Source organism: Megalobrama amblycephala, linkage group LG14 (genome assembly GCF_018812025.1).
Source record: "Megalobrama amblycephala isolate DHTTF-2021 linkage group LG14, ASM1881202v1, whole genome shotgun sequence".
Lineage (NCBI taxonomy): Eukaryota > Metazoa > Chordata > Actinopteri > Cypriniformes > Xenocyprididae > Megalobrama > Megalobrama amblycephala.
In genome coordinates this window covers 16,332,522-16,357,260 of record NC_063057.1, presented here as the reverse complement: position 1 = coordinate 16,357,260, position 24,739 = coordinate 16,332,522, and the positions used below count along the sequence as shown (strand labels likewise).

The window sequence follows — 24,739 nt, the reverse complement described above, 5'->3', positions numbered from 1 at the left end:
CCACAGGAAGTGCTCTTACCCCCTGGGGAGACTGTGGACAATGCTGGCGCCGTACTGGGAGTTCAGGTCCATCACATGAGAGATTGCAGAAGCTATCACTGTCTATGACAGTGAAAGGTAACAGCAATCATTTAAAAAAAAATAAAAAAAAAATCATCAGATGTCACAAAGAATGCAGGCTTAATTTGTAGTTAAAGACTCTGTATATTGTGGGAAAACTGTACATACCACAATCACTTCTATGGGAATCGGCACTGGGATTTTATGCTGAAATTTTGTGTTGATCTCTTTCACAACCATAACAATGAAGATTGTTAGTAATCCAGCGATCAGGTCTGCAATGTTTGTTTGGTTGATATTCCTGCCTACATCAATGAGAGTCTAGATGTGGAAAAAAGTAATTAAAATATTAAAATTTAATAATAATAGTAGAGATACACTGATACTAAATTTCTCCACCGATAGCCGATTATTCAGATTGATATCTGCCGATACCGAAAGTTTGGGGGTTAAATTAATGATAATTTCATTATAAGTAATAATTAATCATTATAATTTTAATAATATTTTGAAAGAAATGCAAATAAAAAACTTTATTCTGTCCACTTCATTGACTTTCAGAGTAACTGGTGTCAGTTGTAAACAAACACATTACTTAAATTAATATTAACACACATTCACTAAATTCTGAAGATTAAATGAATTTTTCTTAACCTTTGGAATGTTATTAATTAATATAATTACTATTAATATTGAACATCAAACTGGTTTCTTAGCATTTTCCTGCCCTCTTTTGATTGACAGGATATATTGACCTTGACTATCGGCTGTTTTAAACCGATTATTGGCCGATATATCGGTGCATCTCTAAATAATAGTATTAATAATAATATAATATTAATAATCATTATTGTTATTATTATTATAATTTATACTTATTAATAATAATGATTATCATCATTATTTAATATAAAATATATTAAAAATACATTTATTATTATATTTTATTTTTTACATTAAATAAACCTTTTAATCGTACCAAAAATGCATGTAAATTGTGGAAAAATGTATATTATTTTATTTTTGTGGAATATATATATATATATATATATATATATATATATATATATATATATATATATATATAGTAGAAATACAAATTCACTAGTAAAATTTAAAAGATAAATATTTTAATATACAGGTTATTTAAGCTGAGATATGTGTTTTTGTGATATTAAAACAATATTAAACATTTAAGAGACTCACATAAGCAATGGAGAAGAATCCATTATGGTTGTGGGTAGGAACAGACAGGATGGTTTTAATCTGAGATATGAAGACATGAAAGGCAGCAGCAGTGGTGAAGCCGCCTACCAGTGGGTCTGAGAGATACCTGACTAGAAAGCCCACCTGCATCAGCCCCATAGCCACCTGAGAATAAGCAAAACTAATTTGTGTTGCAGCACACCACCTTGATATTAAATGACAATACTGCTGTCTGATGCTTAAGAATACATTTGTACAAGTGCAGAATTAACTGTATTATAAAAAGACACTTCCTGCCTCCAATATGCTGGAGGTATGCAAGTATACAAATTAAATATTACAATAAAGAAATGTGTAAACTGTTTATTTTACCTGTATCACAGGTTTTAATTTTAAATGTTGTGAATGTTTACCTGGAATAATCCAACCAACACTGTCATAGTACAAGCCACCATGATTCTCTGGGCCTCTCTGGCCTCTACATCCACCTCCATTAACCTTTCATCTGTCACTGTCTCATTCACAGCAGTTATGTTCACTGAACGCAGAAAGTGCTCATCGGGCGCTAAGGTCAAAACCACAGAGCCCACCATCAGACAGGTGACAGGGAATGGACCTAAATGAGATATAGATGCAAATAAGAGAATGACATGAAAACATTGCATACTACTCTTACTATTTATTCAGTATGCATGCATATATTCTATATACTGTAGATAAAACATGCTTACTATATTTGTATACATCAGTGCACACTGCACAGAATACTGTATCAAACTTGAACTTACATTATGAGTAATATTATATATATATATATATATATATATATATATATATATATATATATATATTATATATATTATATATATAAAACCTATATATATATATATATATATATATATATATATATACATATACATATATATATATATATATGTTTTTTTTAACATAAACTTGGATTAAAATGACAAAATAACCATACAGTAAAACCAAAAATGAGATATAATTTTTGATATATTTTTACTGTAGTGGATGCAGGACACTATAGTTCATTTATGTAAGAGAGGATAGCAAAATAAAGTAAACCGTGACATATTATACCCAAAAATTCTTCATACAGTGGACTACCAGTAAAATCGATAAAAATTTGAACCAAAAAGTATTCAGACACTTTGACCTGACCATGTTTTGCTTAAGTGTTTTATGACATAATTAAGATTATTTTTTTCTGAAACAGTTTAACTCTGAGATCTTGTCATATTTTATTACAATTTTTTAAACTATAGTGAATAAACTGTATTAATGAATGAAATGTTCAAGGTGTCTGAATAAATTTTAGTATGACTGTATTTGACCACATAATAACCATAGTTATTTACAAGATGATAACAGCATGCCATTTTTACACAATAAAACATGCAATTTATCAAGATGACATAATATATTAGTAACAAAGTAGTAGCTACTGTGTTAAGCATTTACTGTTACATACCATAGAGCATGCTGTTTTGCTTAAAAATAGTAAGTAGTATGCAGTAAGCAGTACATAACTTTTAATTGATACCACTTGAAAGATGTATTAATAAAGACATAGACCTACCCACAGAAATGTGTCTGGATGTTCCCAGCACAAAGTATGTGAGAATTGGAAAAAACGCAGAGTAGAGTCCATAGACTGGTGCTACAGAGGCCAGCAATGCATAAGCTACACCTGCACAGCAATGGAAAGCAATTCCAACTTCATTATCGCACTATTAAATTAATATGCATTTTTGTTCACTGAGTGCATCTTACCTTGTAAACAGCATACTAGGCCTGTGGTGACCCCAGAGACAACATCACTGGGTAACCATTGCTTGACTGGGTATTTAGGTAGCCAATCTAGAATTGGCAGAAGCCCCTTTATCTTCTGAACAGCCCATTTATCAGTGCATCTGTGGAAAATATAATTAATATCACAATGCAGATAAAAACACTAGATGCAAGTTCCACATGTACTCACCCACAGGTTCTGCTCAGCTGTTCTCGTAAACTCTGGATCTCTTGGTCTCGTCTCTCATGGACCTGGTCAAAGACCCGGTTTGAGTAGATACGTCGTGACACGAGGTAATCTTTTTCATGAAAACACTCATCCATCATATTGCCTGATTGTTTATCTGTAAATTCTTCTTGTGTGTTGTATCTTATCTGTTGGAGAAAAAAGCAGATTTATTAGATTTCAGATTCATTTCGATTTGCTGTTTGCTGAGTGTTATGCATAAATTTTTCTGCCTACCATCACCTGTTCATTTTGTTTCTTTCTTTTTGTAGGATGGCTAATCCAGATAAGCAAACACTTAGAGGATCTCGTCTCTCCTGTGTTAAAACAATCTGATCAAACAGACCAAAAGAGCCCTTCTCCCTTTCTCTGGCAGTATTGCCGTGTTCAATAGACCAGCTCTCCCAGGTCTGCGCCAAGATCACTGAACCCATTGACATGAGAAACCCTTCCAGAAGTTGGGGAGGGATCCAATCTCCCTCTCTGAATGAGGAGGTTTGTGTCCACCACTCTTTCCCTCACATTTGAGAACCGCAAATACGAACACAATGGAAAACCTTTTCTTGAAACCATTTATTCTTCATAAGTTTCACTATAATATCAAACCCTGCATTTATTCAAGAGTATCTGAATATATCAATTTCTTGTCCATCATTGTTTATACCGAAATACCTATTGGTATAAGTTGATTATGAAGTCTTACCTGTCAGTTCCAGTTTTGAGTTTACGTCAAATTGAAATTCCAGTCAAGAAACGGTGCATCCATGCCAGACCTCCACTTAAACGTGCATAATGTCCATGTCTATGAAGTCGGACTCTCTTAATGGGACCAGCATCCCTTTCTTTTGTATTTATAAGCAGAGTTGGGATGTGGGAGGTGTATTAGGGTTAAGCACCAACAGGAAGCAGAAGGGAATTACATCAGAGGCCCACAGTATGCGTCCTGCCAAGAGTGACTGTCCCTCCCAATCTTGTTAGAAAGCATGTGTGTCTGTTACGGTAGTAAATGAGTGTGTGTTTGTGATAGAAAGGGAGTGAGGGGGGACTGGGATGTGTCAAAGGCGGGCCGGGTTCATTGTGTGCATGTGGGGGGTGGGGGAGGTGGGGTACTTGTGGACATGTCGACCAGTCCAGGTGTGATTGAACAGTCAAGAGAGAACGATATGATCTATGCACGACTCGATCTGACCTTCTTAGCCTTATTTATCTGTACAGAATGTCTAGATATGGCCAGATCTTTCTTCAGAACATGAGCCAGCTCTTTAATACATAGTGTCTGATGATCTGTCAGTAAGCCAGAAATGAGTCAGGCTGATAATTTGAGTGATTTTGAACATCAGGCTCTTTTTATTTAGACATAGTACTTTTTTAGTTTCTTCTTAGTACACTTGTGATGTAAAAATGAGCACTATAAAAAAATGTTTTGGACTCGTCCTTTATTTTTGAGGTTACAGTGAGGAACTTACAATAGAAGTGAATGGGAACAATTTTTGGAGGATTTAAAGGCAGAAATGTGAACCTTATTTGAGCTGTAAAGATGTTTAAATCATTATTTTTTTACAGTCGCTTTATGGTTTACAGCATTGTGTTGTCATGGTGTCAAAGTTGTACAATTGATTTTACACAGAAAAATGTGATTTAGTTGTTTATTTATCTAATGTGTTTTGTTTTTTCCCCACACTAAAATCAATTTAACATGCATATTATTTACATCTTGTAGCTATAATACTATTGGAAAAGTGAGTATTTTAACGTTTATGGATTCACTTCATTATAAATGCTTCACTATAACCCAGATTTTTGCCTTTTTAAAGAAAATGAGGAACTGGAAATTAATTTTGTGGTAGCCAACATTATGCCACAAATGCTGTCAAATGAACCTAACTCGTACTGAACCCGTAATATTTCTTGAATGTCTTCTGAGACTTGCCTCCTTGGTGAAACCCATTCATCTGTGTCTGTTTCACTGAGAGTTTCTTTACAGAGTTGGTCAACTGCTTCAAAACCACAACAGTCTGGGGTTTGTGTTTATGTATATGGCGACTTAAGGATGAGAACTGAATGTGTTTGTGTATTTCAGTCACATAATGTTATATAGATATAATTAATACCATATATTATTGTAATATTTATTTTTTGATATATATCTTAAAGTCTTGTGAGTGAGCAGGAAAGAGAAAGTGAGGATGAAGCATGCCATTTACTGAGCTTTTAAAAGTTCTAGTGGTGGACATTGTCATCTCCTATACGCAGATCTTAAAGCAGTTATTTTGTTTCTCACATAAACATTTCGTTTAGTCTTTATTGTCCATTAAACCCCTGGTTTTTTTCTGAAACTCATCTACATCAGAGCTATCCAAGAAATCTTTAGTCAAAGTCTGTTAAAGATGAATCAATACAAGCGCATTTGGCAAAATAAAATGAAGTTGTATCTAATGTCACCTGATGTCTGTACTTGAGACTTGAGGAAGTGTCTGAACTATAATTTGACATTTTATTCTCACGTCTCGTCTTACATGATGATTATGCAGTCTCCTCTTACTACCCAAGATCGTAGTCTTGAGGAAGAAAAAATGCACTTATAACTGATTTTATTTATATGTTATTGCTTAAATGGTCTTTTAATGTAGGCCTACTTTTTTCTCTTTTTATCATGCTAGAAGGACATGAGTCAAGAAAAATATCTGAATATTTATAGAATGCGATGAATAAGCCGATATTGCAGAGTAAACCATTTAAGAACTCCCTGTATTGCTTCTTAAGGTAGCTTTATAATGCTGAACAAACATGCAGTACTAACAGATTCACTCCCACCTGAGCTGCACGAGCGAACCTTGACCAGAGATAGAAGTGCGTTCACTTACCACTTACACTCCACAGCCTAACGCCCACAAAACACTTAACCCACTCACACATTCCACTGCAAGCAGTGGTGGGCGTTTTGAGTTAGCCTTTTGAATCTGTTGGGGTTTTGACTTAGTCTTTTGAATCTGTTGACCAAAGAGATAACTTCACAAGTGACTCATTAGGCAAGATTTTATTCTTCAAGAACAATTAACAGTATACAATCCTTCGTTTGTTACGCAACAAGTAATTTTCCCCATTACAAGTGGATCATTGAATCATTCACTCAATTGAACACAGTTGAACTTATTCGATTAACAATTTGTGTCAGGACTGAGGGCGTTTTTACACATGGCTCGTTTGGAGCGTTTGTTTTAAAACCTGGTGCGTTTTCTCCCTTAAACAAGTCATTAAAATGTGCTTGTCTACAAATGTATTGAGATTTTGCAGTGTGTAAGCGTCATAAACGTTATTGCAACAGATGACAAAGCAGAATAGCAGATATAGGCCTTAATTATATTTTACACTATAGAAAAAAGACAATGGGGGAGACCAGGGGCAATTGTAACATCTCAAATTACACAAATCAGAAACAAGACAGAACCATGAAACTCATTTTGCATGTGCTCTGTGGAGATCCCGCTCTGCATGCCAAAAGACAAGCTTCTAAATCATACTTGGTAAAGTTTTTCTACAAAGACTCATTTTTGAAGTATAAAACTAATTTTTTCATCTACAGTATTTTCCTCATACTGTCTTAACCATTAATGTCTATGAATTTAAATCTCCAAGTCTTGTTTTGATGACCATTCTGGAGTCTAACATTTGATATCTTTGTCAAAAATTAGCTTTGTTGTTTCTAGCTAGCAGGGTAGCTTGTCATGGGGTGGTACAGTCAGGGGCAATTGTAACAGTTACAATTGCACCAAACACCATCAAAATAGTGTCCAGGGCAGCGTTTCCCAAAAGCATTGTAAGCCTAAGTTGATCAATTTAGGCTTACGAGGCTTTTGGGAAACACTACCCAGCTTAGTAAGGACATCAAAATAGATTATTTTTCCAATAATTTAAGAAAAGTGTTTTTGCCTCTCGATCTAGGGATCCATTTTACTGAGTAGGCCCTGTACACCCTCTGTTCACAGCATGCCTAGGTTCAGACCAATGAAAACAGCAAGGGGGGTTAATTAATTGTTCTGGATAATATGGATATAGTGGATATTAAACTATATCCATATTCTCTGGAGTTTATTGTGGTCACTGGTATTTATATGAAGGTATTACATGCGTTGTTACAACTGCCCCCATATGGTGACTGTTAACAAGTAGAACACAGATACTAAGATACTGACATAAAAATTGTATCCAAATATTTCAAAAAGTTTTTGAGTAATGAAGACATGACCAAAACTACAATTGCCCCCGTTCTCCCCTAATAACAGAGTAAATACATTCATAGTTTTAACCATTTTAATCATAATTCTTCCTCTCATTTTCTCGTGAACGAGATTGTTTCGCACGGCAAACCGAACGATGCTGGAATGACTGATTCGTTTCGTTCAGAACGATGTTCCAGTTCGTTCTTCCACTAAACTGTTAATTCAGTACAGTCAGCATGTTCTTCCTTCACAGAACACAATCGAATCTTATTTACACCTCAGCGAACGAATATTGATTGATTCATGCGTCTTTTAGAACGAATTCGTTCACTTAAAAGATTCGTTCAAACCAAAACACCACCAGATGCACCAGTGATTTTCGTCCTTGTTTTGCATCTTTCTAAAGCAGTGTATAACATCTCAAACAAGCTTTCTAAACTGTTAATTTGATGGTATCACTATATTCCGCTTATTGCAGTCTTTTAGCCTACTTAAGAATTCAGAGGATTTGTTTATTGTGGTTCAGTTGCACGTTTGCATTTAACTCGCGGTGTAGACTGAGGTTTTAAGTTCACCAGTAACTGTCCCTCCCAGCTGGTGTATATTACTCGGTAGTCAGACTGTGTGTCAAAATATAACGAGCTTCCTACTTAGACAGCATTTTGGGCATCATTGCTCCGCTTATAACGCGTTTACAATGCGCAATTTTTTTGCACGCGCCCGTGTTGCCCACAGTGCTGCCTAGGTAGGAAGCTCATAAGATTTTTAACTACAGCCAATGTCTCAGTTCCGCAATGTGAAGCGGTATCTGTCTCAGAATGTGAGCAGGATGTGTCATTACTGGCGTTATGGATCTACAAAGCGAGCTGCTGAAGTCCATCTGGTACGCGTTCACGTCTCTGGATGTAGAGCAGAGCGGAAAAGTTTCCAAGTCGCAACTAAAGGTCAGACCACCTGTGTAACTTTGACTTGACTCTTGTTTCAATGTGTTCAAGTGTTGTTTGCTCTATATACAAAAACGGTTTCTTATTTATTTAGGCTACATTGTATATGTTTTCTACATTTGTGGTAGTTAAATGTCATATTTTCTTATCAAGAGCTACAGAAAAGAAAGCAACAGCGGTCCAAATAAGTCACACACACATACAGTACATACGCACACACACGTTTACTTGGCTATATGGGGACACAGACTTATGTTGTTTATATACTGAGCTAATTATAAAATACTATAACCTAACCCTGACCCACAACCTTACCCTAACAGGGGGGAAAAAATAAGAATTTTTACAATTTAAAATTTTACAATGAAAAAACGTATTTACTTTTTTATTTTTTACAAATATGAATGTCCCCAAAAAGGAGGTTTTATCAGGTTAAGCTCATTTTTAGCCACAAATTTGTCCCCAAAATATGGTTAAGTATACAGTAGGTACTCAAACACATTCTCATGCAGTAATAATGATCTTATATAGTCTTAAAGCTTTGTGGTACTTTTTTATTGGATATTGATGGGGGGATTTAATTGTGTCACATGTCTGTGAGCTTGAAAATAAATACCAAAGGACGCAGTCAGCATGCAGACAGCTTTGACAGTCTTTAGCTCGTGTTTAAACATGTCCCGAGTCGGCCCTTTGCTTAAAATCTCAGCGTAAACAGACATGGGTCCAGACATGTTAGAACTTGCACTGAGAGCATTTTTGCTATTTCCTTCAAATTTATTTTCTTGTGTGTAAAACTGTTATTGTACATTGTATAAAGGTCAGTTGCAATGCTGACTGTATGTCATATCTGAACAAGGTCTCATGATCATGTCAATAAATTGGCTTTTAAATCCAAGTGATTGACAGGTCAGGCCTTTTCAAAGAACTAACTTCACTTTTTTTGTGCCATTTTTTGCAATTACTTCTACTTAACTAGTTTCTAGGTGATTTTAGTGGTGCTGTATGAAGTCAGTTTCCCTCAAGCGATATGCATAGTAAACACAAATTAACATTGAATATGTTCCACTTACAGTTGACCAGTAAGTGTTCAAATACTGTTTGTCTTATTTTAAAAAGTATATATTTGTTGTTGTATATTTTATAAACATTTTTCTTTTATGGCCACTGTAATATAGCTTAGTAATGTCAAATCCTCTAGGGTGTTCCACACAAATCCACACTTCTAGTGTGTGGTCTTGTTTATCTGCTGATGTGGCTACCACAATGAGGTAAATCATGTGTGTGTGTGTGTGTGTGTGTGTGTGTGTGTGAGTGAGTGAGTGGGGGGAGGGAGTACCTACATTGTGTGAACAAAAGTCCCAACAAAGATAGATAAACCTGAAATTTTTGACATTGTGTAGACATTTGATTGGGCCCTATAAGGAAAACAGCTTATACATCATACTAAATGATGTTAAAATGAATAAAAATGTAAAAATGCAGAAAGTTTTCTGTGTGGGTTATGTTTAGGGTTAGAAAATATAATTAGCTCAGTATAAAACCATTACGCCAATGGAGAGTCTACAAAATGATCTAAAAAAAAGCTTGTGTGTGTGTGTTTCTCCACCAGGTTCTCTCACACAATCTCTATACGGCGCTGAATATTCCTCATGATCCTGTGGCATTGGAGGAGCACTTTAAGGACAATAATAATGGGCCAGTGTCCAACCAGGGCTACATGCCCTACCTCAACAAATACATCCTGGCTAAGGTCTGATAACTCTCCAGAATTACCAAAAATTGTGTCATCATTTCCCTTGTGAGAAAGAAGTACACTTTAGCATACTTTTAAAAGGTTATTACTGAAAAAGTATAAGTGCAAACTCAATGTAATGTGTCAGGACAAATTATTTAGTGTTGTTTACCATTAAAAATGAAAATGTATTTTTATTATATTTTTAATTTACATTAAATACAAATAGTTGAACGTAAGGGTGGTTCTTGACACACTTAAGTAGAACTTTATTACATTTTTAAAAATTAAATTGACATACAGTTGAGTGTACTGACAATCATTTATGGTAAACTAAAAATAATTTAATGTCATTTCTATTGAAATTTATGTCATGTGTTTAAATTTGACATACAAGTTTTGTAATTACACATTTGTAATGATGAAGTTGCAATTTAGTAGATTTTAAAATATATTTACTGTTAATGTAATATCAAATAAAATCAAGTACTTTACATATACTTGTACATGAACATTGAAAAAGTGTACTTTAAAGAAAGATTATGATTATGTAATGACTATTAATTTGACATTATTAGCATATTTAAGTGCGTTAAGTAACATAGTCGCGTACTCTTTTTAAGTACACTTAAGTGGCGTTTACATATCTGCACGTACTGTTGAACTTTAATGATTTGAAGAACACTACAAGTGCACATTCAGTACAGTTGTTTTTTGCAAGGGTTTACTCAACCTCATGACTTTCTTTCTGCCATTAAAAACAAATGGAGAAAGTTTGAAGAATGTTCTAGTTGCTCTTTTCCATGCAATTGCAATTAATAGGGACTGGAGCTTTTAAGCATCAAAAAGGAGTCAAAAGTCCCTTAAAGTACAGTATATTCTTTAATATTTCTGTATTTGTGTTCCACACAAGATAGAAATCTGTACGGGTTTTAAATAAGTAAATAATGACCGAATTTTAAATTTTGAGTAAACTAATTTAATTTAATTAAACATTGAGCAATGTCTGTTTGGCGAACTGTGTCAGGTAAAGTTTTCTTGACTGTTAAAAGTGCTGTGTTCATTTACAGGCAACGGAGGGGACGTTTAATAAGGAAACCTTTGATGAGCTGTGCTGGACGTTGACATCAAAGAAGAACTGCAAACCCAGCATTCAACAGGGCCTGTGTTCACAGAAAGACTGCTTCAAACTCTTCTGTCTGTTCAACCTGCTCTCGGAAGACCGTTACCCATTAGTCATCATTCAACCGGAGGTGAGTGAGAAAACAAGAAAGATGGACAGATAGAGAGATAATAAGATAAGACTTTGCTGTGACTAACCAAAGCTGAAATGATACACATATAACCAGACTCTGGCTGAATATAAAAATATTAATATGCTAATGTTAACCAAAATAATATGGGTACTTCCAATCAGACTAAAACGTTCAGAGTCTGGATGTTTTTATATCTTAAAAAGCCACCACCTAATTCTGGTTAGACTTTGTCCATACTAATAAAATCTCTTAATACTTATGTTTGTGAATAGCAGCAGTTTGTGATGCTTAAGTGAGAGGTAACACTTAAAATAAGACTGTTAACTTGAGAATCACACAGTTTATTATTCAGACAGTGTTTGAGTGGTCTGAAGCTACAGTATGGTGTTTCTTTTTTCATATGCACCTTTTTTTCACGGAAGGAAGTGACATGAGGATTGGAACTTCATATAGATGTAGTGGTTTCCTGAAGATAACACTAGTCTAAAGTAGATTCTTATTAAGAAACCAAATTTGAGGATATGTTGTAACTTTCATTTCTTGCTGCTTTTTGTCATTTTACTTAGAGCTAACACGGTTTGTTTGAAACCCCTTGAATATATGTTTTTTCTCATGATTTGCAGGAAATGGTAGATCTCAAGAAACGAGTCAAAAATGTGTCACAAAATGTGTTTCTTTAACATGAAACCAAACATTTATTTTATATATTTTATGTCAGCAGTGGGAGTAATTTATTAATATTTTAATTAAAAAAAATAATAATGCAAAATTATGCAAATATATAATATATGTGACCTGAAACTAGACATGTTTTTGTGAGATTCATCCACAAAAAACACGTCTTCAACAACTCACCTGTAGCTGATGCTAATGCATGAACTCTGTGTTAATTTAGTTGGAGTACCTGCTGAAGAAAATCTCAAGTGCAATGAGTCTGGAGTGGGATGGGACGTTATTGGAGGAACTTTTGTCCCAGAATGTTGATCTTCAGGACGGCATGTCAGTGTGGGAGTTCTTGGAACATTTGAGTGCAGGCAAGCTTTTGCATGTTGAGAGCAAGGAGGCCTTCAGTCTCGCTGTGGACGATGTTTTCATGGAGATGTACCACAACACCATCAAGAAGGTGACTGATGCTTTGCGTTCAGCACACTAGGTTATGTTGGAATCTTTTAATGCTATAATGCAATTCTGCAACTACTTGTACACACTGTCTGATTCTTAGCAGCATGGTTCTTTACTTCCTGCATTGTGTAACAGATGGCACAACCATTTACAATCATTTTATCTCAAGTCTTTTAGTTACATTTTTATCTTTTTCTTATTCGCTTTATCCATCAGGGTTATTTGTTAAAGAAGGGGCACGTTCGCAGGAACTGGCAGGAACGCTGGTTTGTTTTGAAGCCTAGTAGCCTTGCGTACTTTGTCAGCGAGGACCTGAAGGAGAAGAAAGGAGAGGTCCTGCTGGAGGAGAACTGTGTGGTGGAGGTAATTCGGCAAGTGTATTCCACTGTAAAATAAGTATGTTAAATGCTTCAGGCATCATAATGTTCTCATTTCTGTCAACACTCTCAGAATCTCCCTGATAAAGAAGGGCGACGCTGCCTGTTCTGCGTGAAGACTCCCAACAGGACCTATGAGATGAGTGCTTCAAACCTGAAGCAGAGAGTAGACTGGTTAACAGGTGAGAGTCCATTATATAATGCCTGGCCAAAATAAAAGTCCCTGTTTGGATTTTAATAGGCAAATACTTAATCATTATTACAGTGATTATTATGTTTCTAGCATGTTATATGTTTGGCAGCAGTTCTTTTAAAGGTGCCCTAGAACTTTTTTTTAGTCTAAGGTGTCCCCTGAATGTGTCTGTGAAGTTTCAGCTCAAAATACCCCATAGATTTTTTTTAAATTCATTTTTTTAACTGCCTATTTTGGGGCATAATTAGAAATGAGCCGATTCAGGGTGTGTGGCCCTTTAAATCTCGTGCTCCACGCCCCAAGAGCTCGCGCTTGCTTTAAACAACATTAAAAAAAGTTCAAACAGCTAATATAACCCTAAAAATGGATCTTTACAAAGTGTTCGTCATGCAGCATGTCTAATCGCATAAGTACAGTGTTTATTTTGATGTTTACATTTGATTCTGAATGAATTTGATGGTGCTCCGTGGCTAACGGCTAATGCTACACTGTTGGAGAGATTTATAAAGAATGAAGTTGTGTTTATGAATTATACAGACTGCAAGTGTTTAATAATGAAAATAGCGACGGCTCTTGTCTCCGTGAATACAGTAAGAAACAATGGTAAATTTAACCACATTTAACAGTACATTAGCAACATGCTAACAAAACATTTAGAAAGACAGTTCACAAATATCACTAAAAATATCATCTTATCATGAATCATGTCAGTTATTATTGCTCCATCTGCCATTTTTTGCTATTGTCCTTGCTTGCTTGCCTAGTCTGTTGATTCAGCTGTGCACAGATCAAGACGTTCTGCCCTTGTGTAATGCCTTTCATAATGTTGGGAACATGGGCTGGCATATGCAAATTTTGGGGGTGTACACCCCGACTGTTACGTAACAGTCAGTGTTATTTTGAGATTCGCCTGTTCTTCGGAGGTCTTTTAAACAAATGAGATTTATATAAGAAGGAGGAAACAATGGAGTTTGAGACTCACTGTATGTCTTTTCCATGTACTGAACTCTTGTTATTTAACTATGCCGAGGTAAATTCAATTTTTGAATCTAGGGCACCTTTAAACCCTAAAAGATGGAGTGTGTAGCTTTTCATTTCTTAAACAAGGATATCAGGAGATGTGTCATGGCCATATTTCAGAGTGACAATGTCAAGATTCATCAGGCTCAAATTTTGAAAAAAATGTTTGGGATGAAGCATGAAGAATCATTTTCTCACATGAATTGGCACCTCAGTGTAAGTTTTTGGGATGTGCTGGAGTAGACTTTACAGAGTGCTCACCTCTTGCATTGTCAATACAAGATCTTGACCAAAAATTGATGCACCCTTTGATGGAAATAACATCACAACATTTATGTCCATCAAGAGGTCCATGATTCATGAAATGAAATGAAAAGCTACACTTTTAGGGTTAAAAGAACATTTGCTAAACATATAGCATGCTAGAAACATAATAATCACTGTAATAATGATCCATCCATAAACTCTTAAGGTAAGTATTTGCCTATTAAAATCCAAACAGTGACTTATTTTGGCCAGGCTGTGTGTGTGTGTGTATATATATATATATACACGTAACACTGCTGCTTTCTTGTCAAAAGTGTTCTGTTTTCTTGAGGGATGATGGGCCAAACTATTTTGTAGCCATGCAGACGGCGTTTAGATTGAGGGCCGAGGGTAAGAGCTCTCTACATCAGGAGCTGAAATTGAGCAGACGCAAGCAGAGAGAAACCCTTCAAAGAAGCCAGAGCAACGAACCCATTGCAGTTGAGGGGTCGCAGCACTCTTCTCCGGAGCAGGAGGCAGAAACGGAGAGATTGGAGCAACACATTGAGAGCATCATTCAAGTAACTGATTTAATATAGTTCTAATAGGGCAAAGGGACTGTGGCAATATTCCAAATATCATGTTACTCTTAGTATATCTGCAGTATATGGGTCAATGATGGAGCGGGTAATTTTTTTGTTCAAAGACCTTAATAATAATAAAAAACAAAGATATGACATCTAAGGTATGTAAGGTAGTATAACTAGATCTCTTATTAAATCCAAAAGGCTTTAATTATATTTTGCTACATATAAAGGTATTTTAAAGATTTTGAAGTGTCAAAAGGTCATTTGGTTTAACCGTCCAAAGGCCAATACAGCCATTTAATTTGTGATTAAAATATTTTAAAATGTAATAAATGTATATATTTTTTATTCTGGCATGATTTTATAACATCATATATCAACATAGTGCAAAATGCTATTAAAATTATGCATAGAAGTGGTTGCTTTGTTATGAGAAAGAATGTCCGGAAAAATTAATTTCATTGATGTCATTCGGAGTAATCAATATAAAGGGTCCATTTTGGATCAAGTCATGCATTCAATATCATGTGACAGGATGCGACATCATTCAGACACCTGCAAAGGACCACATGGTCGTGAACTGATGCCTTGTCCAAATACCCACACTTGCGGTCTTGGCCACTTGAGAGCTCGTGCATGCGACAGGAAGTAAGTGCGCAAGACTGTCCCATGTCTTAAAAATGCCCAAGTGCAGTGGCCTTAACGCGCTTCTGAGCGGTATTCGAGGCTAAGCGTATCCCATCATGCATTATGTTCGGGAACTCACATGCCCCAAAATCGCGAGATGTCAAGGAAAACACGTGACTGTAAGTTAAATTAAATATATAGTACATATAATTTGGTAGTAAAATATAAGTGTTGCACATTTTATTGATGCAAAGATGAGTGGGCTATCTGTATTTTGTACAACATTTGCAACTGCTTTTTATCACTCAAAGAAGCACCACAATTTTAAAATAGTGTCTTCTGTTAGTTACATAGTGACCACTGAACAGACATTTAGAAGTGTATTTTAAAATGCAGAGTATTGAAAATAATAATAATAATAAAAGCTGTAAATAATTGCATTTTTTTGCAAGACTACAAGTGTGTCCCATCGGGCAATCAAAAGTTGTACACACACTTGCGGTCTTCACGCCCACTTGAACACTTGAGCAAAATACAGGAAATACGTCGTGCAAAGACCGCAAGTGTGGGTATTTGGACAAGGCTTGACTCTCTCTTAACTATTTGAAAAATTCATGTTTTCACTTGCTCATACGCTTGTCCTGAAACATCAGGTCATTTGGTACAACCACGATAAAACAAGGGAAATGTTGTAATATTTTAAAAACTTGTACTAAATATAAAATGTTTGATTGTCCTTTTGTTTGCTAGCTAGCAAGATATCAGTCTGTTAGCATTGTTTGAAAATATCGTCATTTGGTATAACCAAAAGTGTCATTCGGTTAAACCCAAATTTTGGTTAATCCCAATGACTTTTTGGTGACAGATTTTGTCCATCTTGTAAAAAATGACAAAAGATTATAAAAAAACACATAATCTCATTATTAACACCTATTTAAATCTTCAAAATTAATTATATCTCTATTAGGCCTATGTTTTTTTTACACTTTTAATAACCTTATATATATATATATATATATATATATATATATATATATATATATATATATATATATATATATAATTTTGATATGTCTACATGGGTGGTATACAATATAAAGTAGCATTGGTTCTCAACCAGGGGCCTTCAGCAAACTTCTAAGGAGGGCTTAAAAGTATTTAAAATAATACATTATTTTTTAATATATTACATTTAACCAAAGTCTTATCTCAATTAAAATGCTTCAAACAAACACTTGTTTTCCCTCCACAACCATTTTTATTGAAGGAGGTGTATGGGTTGCTTCCAGTCAAAAAGTTTGAGAACCACTACAATATAGCACAGGGTGTGAGATGTTGTATCCCACAATGCAATGCATTTGACTTGAACTTCCATTTCGAGTGTATGACGAATAATCCGAAAGTAAAAACATGATTCTTGACTCATTATATGATTGGAGCATCGAGAGTTGAGAGATTTGTTTAAATATACAAAATAACCTTATTGATAACTGGACAGCAGCGGTATAGTAAAAATGCCATGTGACGCATGCATGTTCTGTTTCACATGCTATTTTTTATAGCTTATAGCTTAAATAGTTGCTATTATGATATATGCTATGCAGTATTGAGTAAGTAGTTCGTTTGTATTTAATTCCAAACTTAACCTGTGTAACTTTTTTGTTTGTTCCCCAGAAACAGAGGGAGGTTGAGGCAAAGCATAAAGAGGAAGAGAAGCAAGAGCGAGAGAAACAGCAGGCAATACAGAGAGATCTGGAGAGACAGCTCGAAGAAGCTAAAGAGGTGAGACAGAGCTTTTTTTTTTTTTTTTTTTTTTTTAAGCCATCCTGTTTCATTAATGTGTTGTCACACTACATCCGCTTCTTAAAACATATTTTAACACATTCATGCACTTGTATTACTATGACAAATTCATTTGCTGAAAGCAGCATTTCAGGTCTTTGGATACAGCAGTTACATGACATTGTGATGTATAAATTCAAAAGGTTTGTGTCAGTAAGAATTTTTAATAGTTTTAAAAGTCTCTTTTGAAAGAAGTCTCACCAAGGCTGAATTTATTTGATAAAAAATACATTAATATTCATTAATATTGTGAAATATTAATACAATTTAAAATAACTGTTTTCTATTTGAATATATTTTAAAATGTAGTTTATTCCTGTGATACAAAGCAAAATTTTCAGCATCATTACTCCAGCCTTCAGTGTCACATGATCCTTCAGAAATCATTCTAATATGCTGATTTGCTGCTCAAGAAACATTTCTTATTATTATCAATGTTGAAAATAGTGATAAAGTTGGTGGTTATGTAGGCCAAGGAGAGGATGACAGCTACATTGACTGAGATGGAGAAGGAAGTACAGCGGCAGAAGAAGAGGATCCGTGAATTAGAACTCACACAAGTTAAACTGGAAGAGGCGCTCAACGCTCAGATTCACGCCCGTTTAGAAGAAGACAGAGTCCGACAGGACCTGGAGAGGTACCGCAGATCTCATAATTCATTCATTTTATTCACACCTTCGCCAACACATACGGACACTGTTGTATTAGGACAAGAAATACACTCTTAAGTGCTTTCATTTATACCTGCAGGCAGCTTGCGGAGGAGCAGAAGAAACTTGCGGACCTTCTCCTTCTTCAAAGTCAGCTGGAAACCCCTGCTGTTAGGAGTCAGGAGGAGCCGCCACCCCAGGATGACACTTCCACTGCAACATGTCCCATCAATCAGCAACCAGAGGAGAGCAGTCAACACAACACAGAGGTGAGAGACAAGACACAACTGGAGTTGATCTGAAGAAATACAGATAGTAAAGGGACAGCATATTTTGTAGGGTTGGTGAAAAAAAAACGTTTGTCTTTTGTAGCGTTTTAAATTTTTGTTCCGTATATAGTGAAAGACATTAGTTGACACACTATACACTATGCACTTATACATTACGTACTCAACTGTGTAGTGTATGAATTTTATTAGGTTATTTTGTCATTCAAGTCTGATAGAGTGCCCGAGTGTCCATTGCACACAATAGGGCTTTTCACACTGCGCTTAACCCCGGGTTATCGTCATCCTGAACACCGCTTTTAGCCCTGGGTAAAGGAATGTTTTTTTTACACTTTTTAATATATGGTTAGCATCATTTTTACCCAGGGTTATGAAACCCTGCTCTAGAGCAGGGTTAGCACAGCTTTTGTGGTGTTAACTCCACATTGCGCTGCCAAACTTGTGCAGTGTGAAACAAAGTGGTGTTAGAATGTTATGACTAGTTGCTTAGCAACGGCTAACCAATAGCATGCATCATATTCATGTGCCTTAAGCCAGGGACACACTTAACAATTATGAATGTAATTTGATACTTTCGACTGATCATGCCCATGTTTGAGAGGAAAAAAATGTCAAATGCTGACAGAAAACACAACAATTTGAGTGAAGAAGAGACGTTTCATTCTTACCTTTTATAGTCCGAAATGTCAATTCAATATAAACTTGATAGTACAGTCGGCACTGAGGATGCGCAATGCTAAAGCTATGTAAACAGGTCACGTGCTGCGTTTATCCAATCAATGACACTGAAACAGCAAATATGCAAATAAGAATGTTAACCCAGGGTTTAGGAATGTACAATGTGAAATGTCAGCTTATAAATACCCAGGATTAATTGTTAAACCCGGGTAAATTATGAGCAGTGTGAAACGTGAAGCAAGATAACCCGGGATTTAATTAAATGTGTCATGTGGGTATTTAAATTACACATTTTCGTTTTGGAATTTTCAGTGTGAACACACTACTTGCACTGTTTATACTACAAAACAGCATCGAATTACGAATAAGTACGCAAATTGGTACTCACCTAAGGTTTGTTGAGGCAAAAACATTCATGATTACAATTTTCTTAGAATTAAAGGATTAGTTCACACAAAAATAAAACTTTTGTCATCATTTACTCAAAAATGATAAACTACACTACCGTTCAAAAGATTGGGGTCAGTAAGATTTTTTTTTTTTTTGAAAGAACTCTCTCAAGCTGCATGTAATTAATCAAAAATACAGTAAGAATAGTAATATTGTGAACTATTATAATATTTTAAAATAGCCGGTTTACTCCAGTCTTCAGTGTCACATGATCCTTCAGAAATCATTCTAATATGCTAATTTGGTGCTCAAGAAACAATTATTATTATTATTATTATTATCATCAGTGTTAAACAGTGGTTTGTGTGGAAACTGTAATACATTTTTTCAGGATTCTTTGATGAATAGAACATTCTGAAGAACAGCATTTGAAACTAATCAAAAGTGACAGTAAAAGTGTTTCCTTTATGAATAAAAGTATTAATTTCTTTCCAAAAAAAAAAAAATTCTTACTCACCCCGACCAAATTTTCCCTTTTGGTGAACTATTCCTTTAAACAGGCTGTTTTGCTGCTGTATCTTTTTATGATTGGCTAAAGTCCACGTGTCTGTGCAGTTCACACAGTCATCCAGATCAGGGCAGGTCTGAATGAGCTTCACATGAAAGCAAATAGCTTTTTATGATTTAACACATCCATCGCTTGGCTGAACCGCCCCTGTTCTAATTACAACTTGTTTAGTAGTTCATTAACAAATGGCTTTTATTGTATAAAAGGAGGTACCTATCCATGAATCAGCTTCCACTGCAGCACCACCCAACATCCAGCAACCAGAGGAGAGTGGTCAACACAACACAGAGGTGAGAGACTAGAAAACAGTGGGACTGACTAAAAAGGGCCATTTGTGTTACATGAATGACACCTCGAATCATTTGCGATCAAACTTTCTACTAAAGCCATATACTGATGTTTATACAGAGAGAATTGATGAGTCAGTCTAATTCCACTCAGATGCAGAAACCCTGGAAAATTCAGCTTAACCGCCTCATGAAGCCCATCGCACCAGGAGGTAAGATATAATCTCACTCAAATATTTTTATGTTCGGTTGTCACGTGAGAATGAAATAAACAAGATTTGTTCTGTTTGATCATATCTACACAATCATAAATCGCTTTTACGATCATTGTTCTGTATTTCTCTGCTTGTTTACAGACAAAGTCGAGCATCTGCCAGTAAAGCCCACCTGTCCCAGACGGGGCCAGGCCCTCACTAGCACAGAGTTCATTGCTAAGGTTCAAACAGGCGTCGGTCAAGAAAAAGGAAATGGTTACAGCCCATCACCACCACCACAAGAAGAGGAAGAATAGGGTTCCTAAATCTGTGTTCCTACTGTATAGCTATAATATTTGTACATGTTTTGTGCTGCAGGCTTACCCTGTGTGTTTGAGTCCGGCTGCAGTAGGACCTCACAGATCGTATATGTACAGTTGATCAGCTTTTTTATTATGTAATAAGTAATATGCACAAAATGAATAGTAAAAATAGATTTTGAAGTGTTGGCAGCAGATGCTTTAATGCTTTAAATTAGCATTTGTGACTGTCCCATTTCAAGGCTCCCTATTTACAAAGTATTTGAAGGCCCCCCAAGATATTTCTGGTGCTTTTGCTGTAATTACAAAGCTGCTTGTTTTCAAATATTTGTATTTACACAAACTAGGAGTGGTGATATATTAATATTAAAATTCCAGAAGTTTAAACATTCAATAACTGAATGTTTTTTAGCAATGAATTTATATGATATTTCTGGTTGTTTGTGATGACTTTTTTTTATAATAGCAATTTCTCAGCAATTTCTGCCTAATAAAATATTTAATATAACTGTAAAAAATCTATATTCGTTATAAAACCATTATTTTATTCATTAACATTTTTTTCAGGTCTAGAAATCACCCCTTTAAAATTCCCTCATACTGTATTTCCAGGTGTTCCTGGTTTATTAAGAAATATGTCAGCTTATATCTTGTTTTTTTTAGCTTATTTTAATGTTTGTTTTGTCAGTTTGAGGCCCCCTTGAAGTTGAGAACCCTTTGCTTAAAATACTAATACACTTAATTCGCAATCAATTTTGTGTTTTTGTTAGGTGTGTAATTCTTTGTGTGGTCAGTAGAGGGGGTGCTTGTTCTGGGCTGCAGTTACACGTTAACAAACCAAACCAACCAATCTGTTTCTTTTTCCATCACTTTCCCACCCCCTGCCCTATAGATCAGGAAGCAGGATTTAAAAAGTCTGAGAAGCCAATCAACCAGGGGCGTAGTTTATGGGGGGGAGGTAACCCCCCCAATATTCAAAGCCATCAGTTACAACCCCCCCAATACAATACAACCATACCAATGTTCAACCCCCCCAAAGTTGAAACCAAGTCTACGCCCTTGCAATCAACATACCTTTTATTTTGTAAATCATGTTTTTAAAATGGACTGACCAAGTCGAAACAGTTAGGGCACCCCTTTTTGTTTTGCTTAAAAGCGAAAGGAATCATGCAATCTATTTATAGATCCATAGAGGCCAGCAAGAAAGTACAGTTGAGTTTGTGGCTTTGAGGCTTCTGTTGAGAATGAATAATAGTTCTCTCTGTTAGTTTTGGGTGGTCATCAACAGGCTGACTGTAAATGATACTTTTGAAGAAAAGTTGCGGCCGTGATTTTTCCAGATACAGATCTTTTCCGCTTATGGTTTGGAGGATTTCTACCTGTGGGTGTAGAGATTTGAGGTTGTGATGAGAGGAATTGTCAGGTCCAGAGATCAGGAAAGATAAAGTGCGATACTTAAACCTTTGTTTCACTACTTTTGTAGTTGTAGTAATCGGATGTATCCGACTGCCATTTAACAATTGAATCTCAATATGCTCGCTTTTTTTTTGTGCAAAATTTAAAGAAGGTTCACTAAGAAGTAAATAGCCTTTGTGGAAGAGTTTACCTGAAGTTGTGACAGATATTTTTTTGTATTGTGATGTAAATCTGAGTGAAATTGACCTTCGAAACAGAAAAAAATGTAGGGCGGGGATTTGGTTTTATACATTGATTATTGATTGGATGGAGGCTGATTTGAATGTAAGCATGCAGTAGATTGTAAGAAAGGGCGGGGTTTAAACAGACTAAATGATAGGTGAAGTCTTGCATGAGTCACCAGAGAGAAGTGTATCATTTCATGGGAAAATTGAGTTGACGTTTTTCTTAGAAATTGCAAGATCAAAAATAAATGAAACGAATGCATGGATGAATTGCTCACAATAATAACATGCATTTAGAATATAAAAAGGGTGAAATTTAATTTCAACTTTAATTTCCAATTGAGTTGTCAAAAGTATTGACTTCGGTATTAATCGGTACTGACATTTTGAAAATGTGACGCTTTGAGTGCTGTTAATCACCTCTGATTGGCCATTGTGTTCACACACTCATCAGATATGTCTGTGATTGGCTACAATGATCAACGCACAGAAGCGTTTGAATTTGAATGCATTTTGAAAGTGGGAGCAGCCTGCTTTCAAACGCTCCCGTGTGTATCTGTGTAAGCGCTCGGTGAAGAGCATTATTGATGACTGTTTACAAAGTTTTTGAAGCTTTGATCATTGTAGCCAATCACAGTGTGAACACAATGGCCAATCAGAGGTGTCAACAACGCTCAAAGTTTCACATTTTTTACATTTCAGTGCCAAAGTCGGTACATTTGGCAACTCTAATTTCCAACTTCACTTTCAATCCCAGAAACTAGTGTGGACATTTTGGTTATTTTGTTGAGACAACAGATATTTGTGGTTGCTTTAGGGGGGCCGAATGACAAATGGACCGAGATTTGAGAGGGATACCAAAGAACACACAGTTCCCCCACTCCGAAAGCAATCGCGAACAGACCGACCAAGGCCTTCCTCACTTCCTCTAACTCGCACTGGGACGGCCCTGGTTGTTATTCATGTAGTAATGGGCCAAAATGTCTCAGTTCTTTTTCAAAGTAAATGGATTTGTTACAAATTGACTGGACAAAACTCCTGTCAGTCAGATATCAACCACTTGTCTTTTGCTATAGAAAATGAAGTACCAAAATGTAGGAGGTTTCAAGTTCAAACTCTCTCTAGGTTTATTAGAAGATTAGAAGCGCATGTCCTGTGATGGTTCATTATTGCGTTTTAAACCCAACAGAGTTGTTTTCAATCACGTTATAGAGCAGTTTATAACATGTATTAACACAGATATGTCATGTTTCACACATGAAATTGCGTGAAATTTCCTCTCCGACACTCTCAATATTGAGACTATTTTAGAAGGAGCCTCCTTTTGGAGTGAAACCATGACAGGATATATTATAATGTATCTCCTGCAAGTCTGTCATTGTGAAAGCAATACTTCACTGCACCCAGCTGCTTCCCATGAGGAAGTGTTTTATGAGAACCATATTAGAGCAACACACATCCCCACTTCTATAATATTTGTGCGTTTCGCTGCCGTGCAAAGTGATCATTGATTTAGCACATATTTATCTGCTCAATCTGCTCAAGGACACCAGATACATTTGGAGTGGTGGAGGGAAACATTTTCAGCTGGCCCTGTAAGCCATTAAGCACAGTAGATGCTTTCAGTTGGCTTCTGTCTCTCATGATCAACGACTCTGTTTTAGGGTCTGGTAGCGGCAATACCCCATTTATGTATTAGCAGCGGGTCCACCCTTAACCCGAGGATATATGTCTGATACAAAACCACCTGTAATTATATTCTTCATGCAAGACCAACTTCCTTCAGTGCATTTCCCAAGCCAGAAAAAACACGAGATGAACCACAAAATGGAAAGCCAGTGACCCAAAATACTCTGGCACTTCTGGAGATTCAAAGGGGAACTCGGGCCTTTTGTTGTTTCAGCTGGAACACTTGTCCCCACATCTTGTTTATGAAAAAACTGGAACGATTGATGTCGAAGTCCTTTGAACGTTTGATTCAGATGAATGGGTGTCAGATGGTCTGGCTTATAATGGTCCGGGTGATCTCATTCTTGAACGGGGACATCAAGTAAGTTACATCATGTAATAATGTTTAGGCATCATCACAAACATTCAGTCTGTCCTCTCAGGATCGGATTCAATCAGCGTAACTTCACAGAGTGTTTTTCAGAGGAGCACGAGCGATGGCATAAAATCAGAACTAAAAAAAAATGTTTTCATGTGTCTTTGGATCCATTCTCTAATCCCGTAGTTACTGTTTGTGCTATTTGTAG

General features: G+C 35.9%; 2 protein-coding genes across 3 annotated transcripts in view; one reads left to right on the top strand and one right to left on the bottom strand.

Moving 5' to 3' along the window:
- The window catches only part of LOC125245645, a 30,186-nt gene extending 26,059 nt beyond the window's left edge, over positions 1-4,127 (bottom strand). The window contains exons 1-8 of the mRNA XM_048156313.1: positions 4,008-4,127; positions 3,269-3,453; positions 3,061-3,200; positions 2,867-2,977; positions 1,680-1,882; positions 1,267-1,431; positions 229-381; positions 20-102 (exon numbers count right to left, since the gene is read on the bottom strand). Of these exons, the coding sequence (XP_048012270.1) occupies positions 20-102; positions 229-381; positions 1,267-1,431; positions 1,680-1,882; positions 2,867-2,977; positions 3,061-3,200; positions 3,269-3,405 (992 nt within the window). The 5' untranslated portion in view covers positions 3,406-3,453; positions 4,008-4,127. The remainder of the gene's footprint in view (positions 1-19; positions 103-228; positions 382-1,266; positions 1,432-1,679; positions 1,883-2,866; positions 2,978-3,060; positions 3,201-3,268; positions 3,454-4,007) is intronic.
- def6c (DEF6 guanine nucleotide exchange factor c) lies at positions 76-21,027 on the top strand. Of its 2 annotated transcripts, XM_048156149.1 has the most exons (16): positions 76-117; positions 3,275-3,372; positions 3,577-3,799; positions 8,342-8,468; positions 10,078-10,218; positions 11,271-11,453; positions 12,352-12,579; positions 12,795-12,941; positions 13,029-13,137; positions 14,793-14,995; positions 17,303-17,410; positions 17,941-18,107; positions 18,221-18,389; positions 20,250-20,333; positions 20,452-20,542; positions 20,687-21,027. In XM_048156149.1, the coding sequence occupies exons 4-16, from the start codon at positions 8,373-8,375 to the stop codon at positions 20,839-20,841; spliced, it is 1,881 nt and encodes a 626-aa protein (XP_048012106.1). In that variant the 5' UTR covers positions 76-117; positions 3,275-3,372; positions 3,577-3,799; positions 8,342-8,372; the 3' UTR covers positions 20,842-21,027. The 2 variants fall into 2 exon arrangements, with proteins under 2 accessions (XP_048012106.1, XP_048012107.1); XM_048156150.1 differs by lacking the exon at positions 8,342-8,468.
- Positions 21,028-24,739: the final 3,712 nt, after the last annotated feature.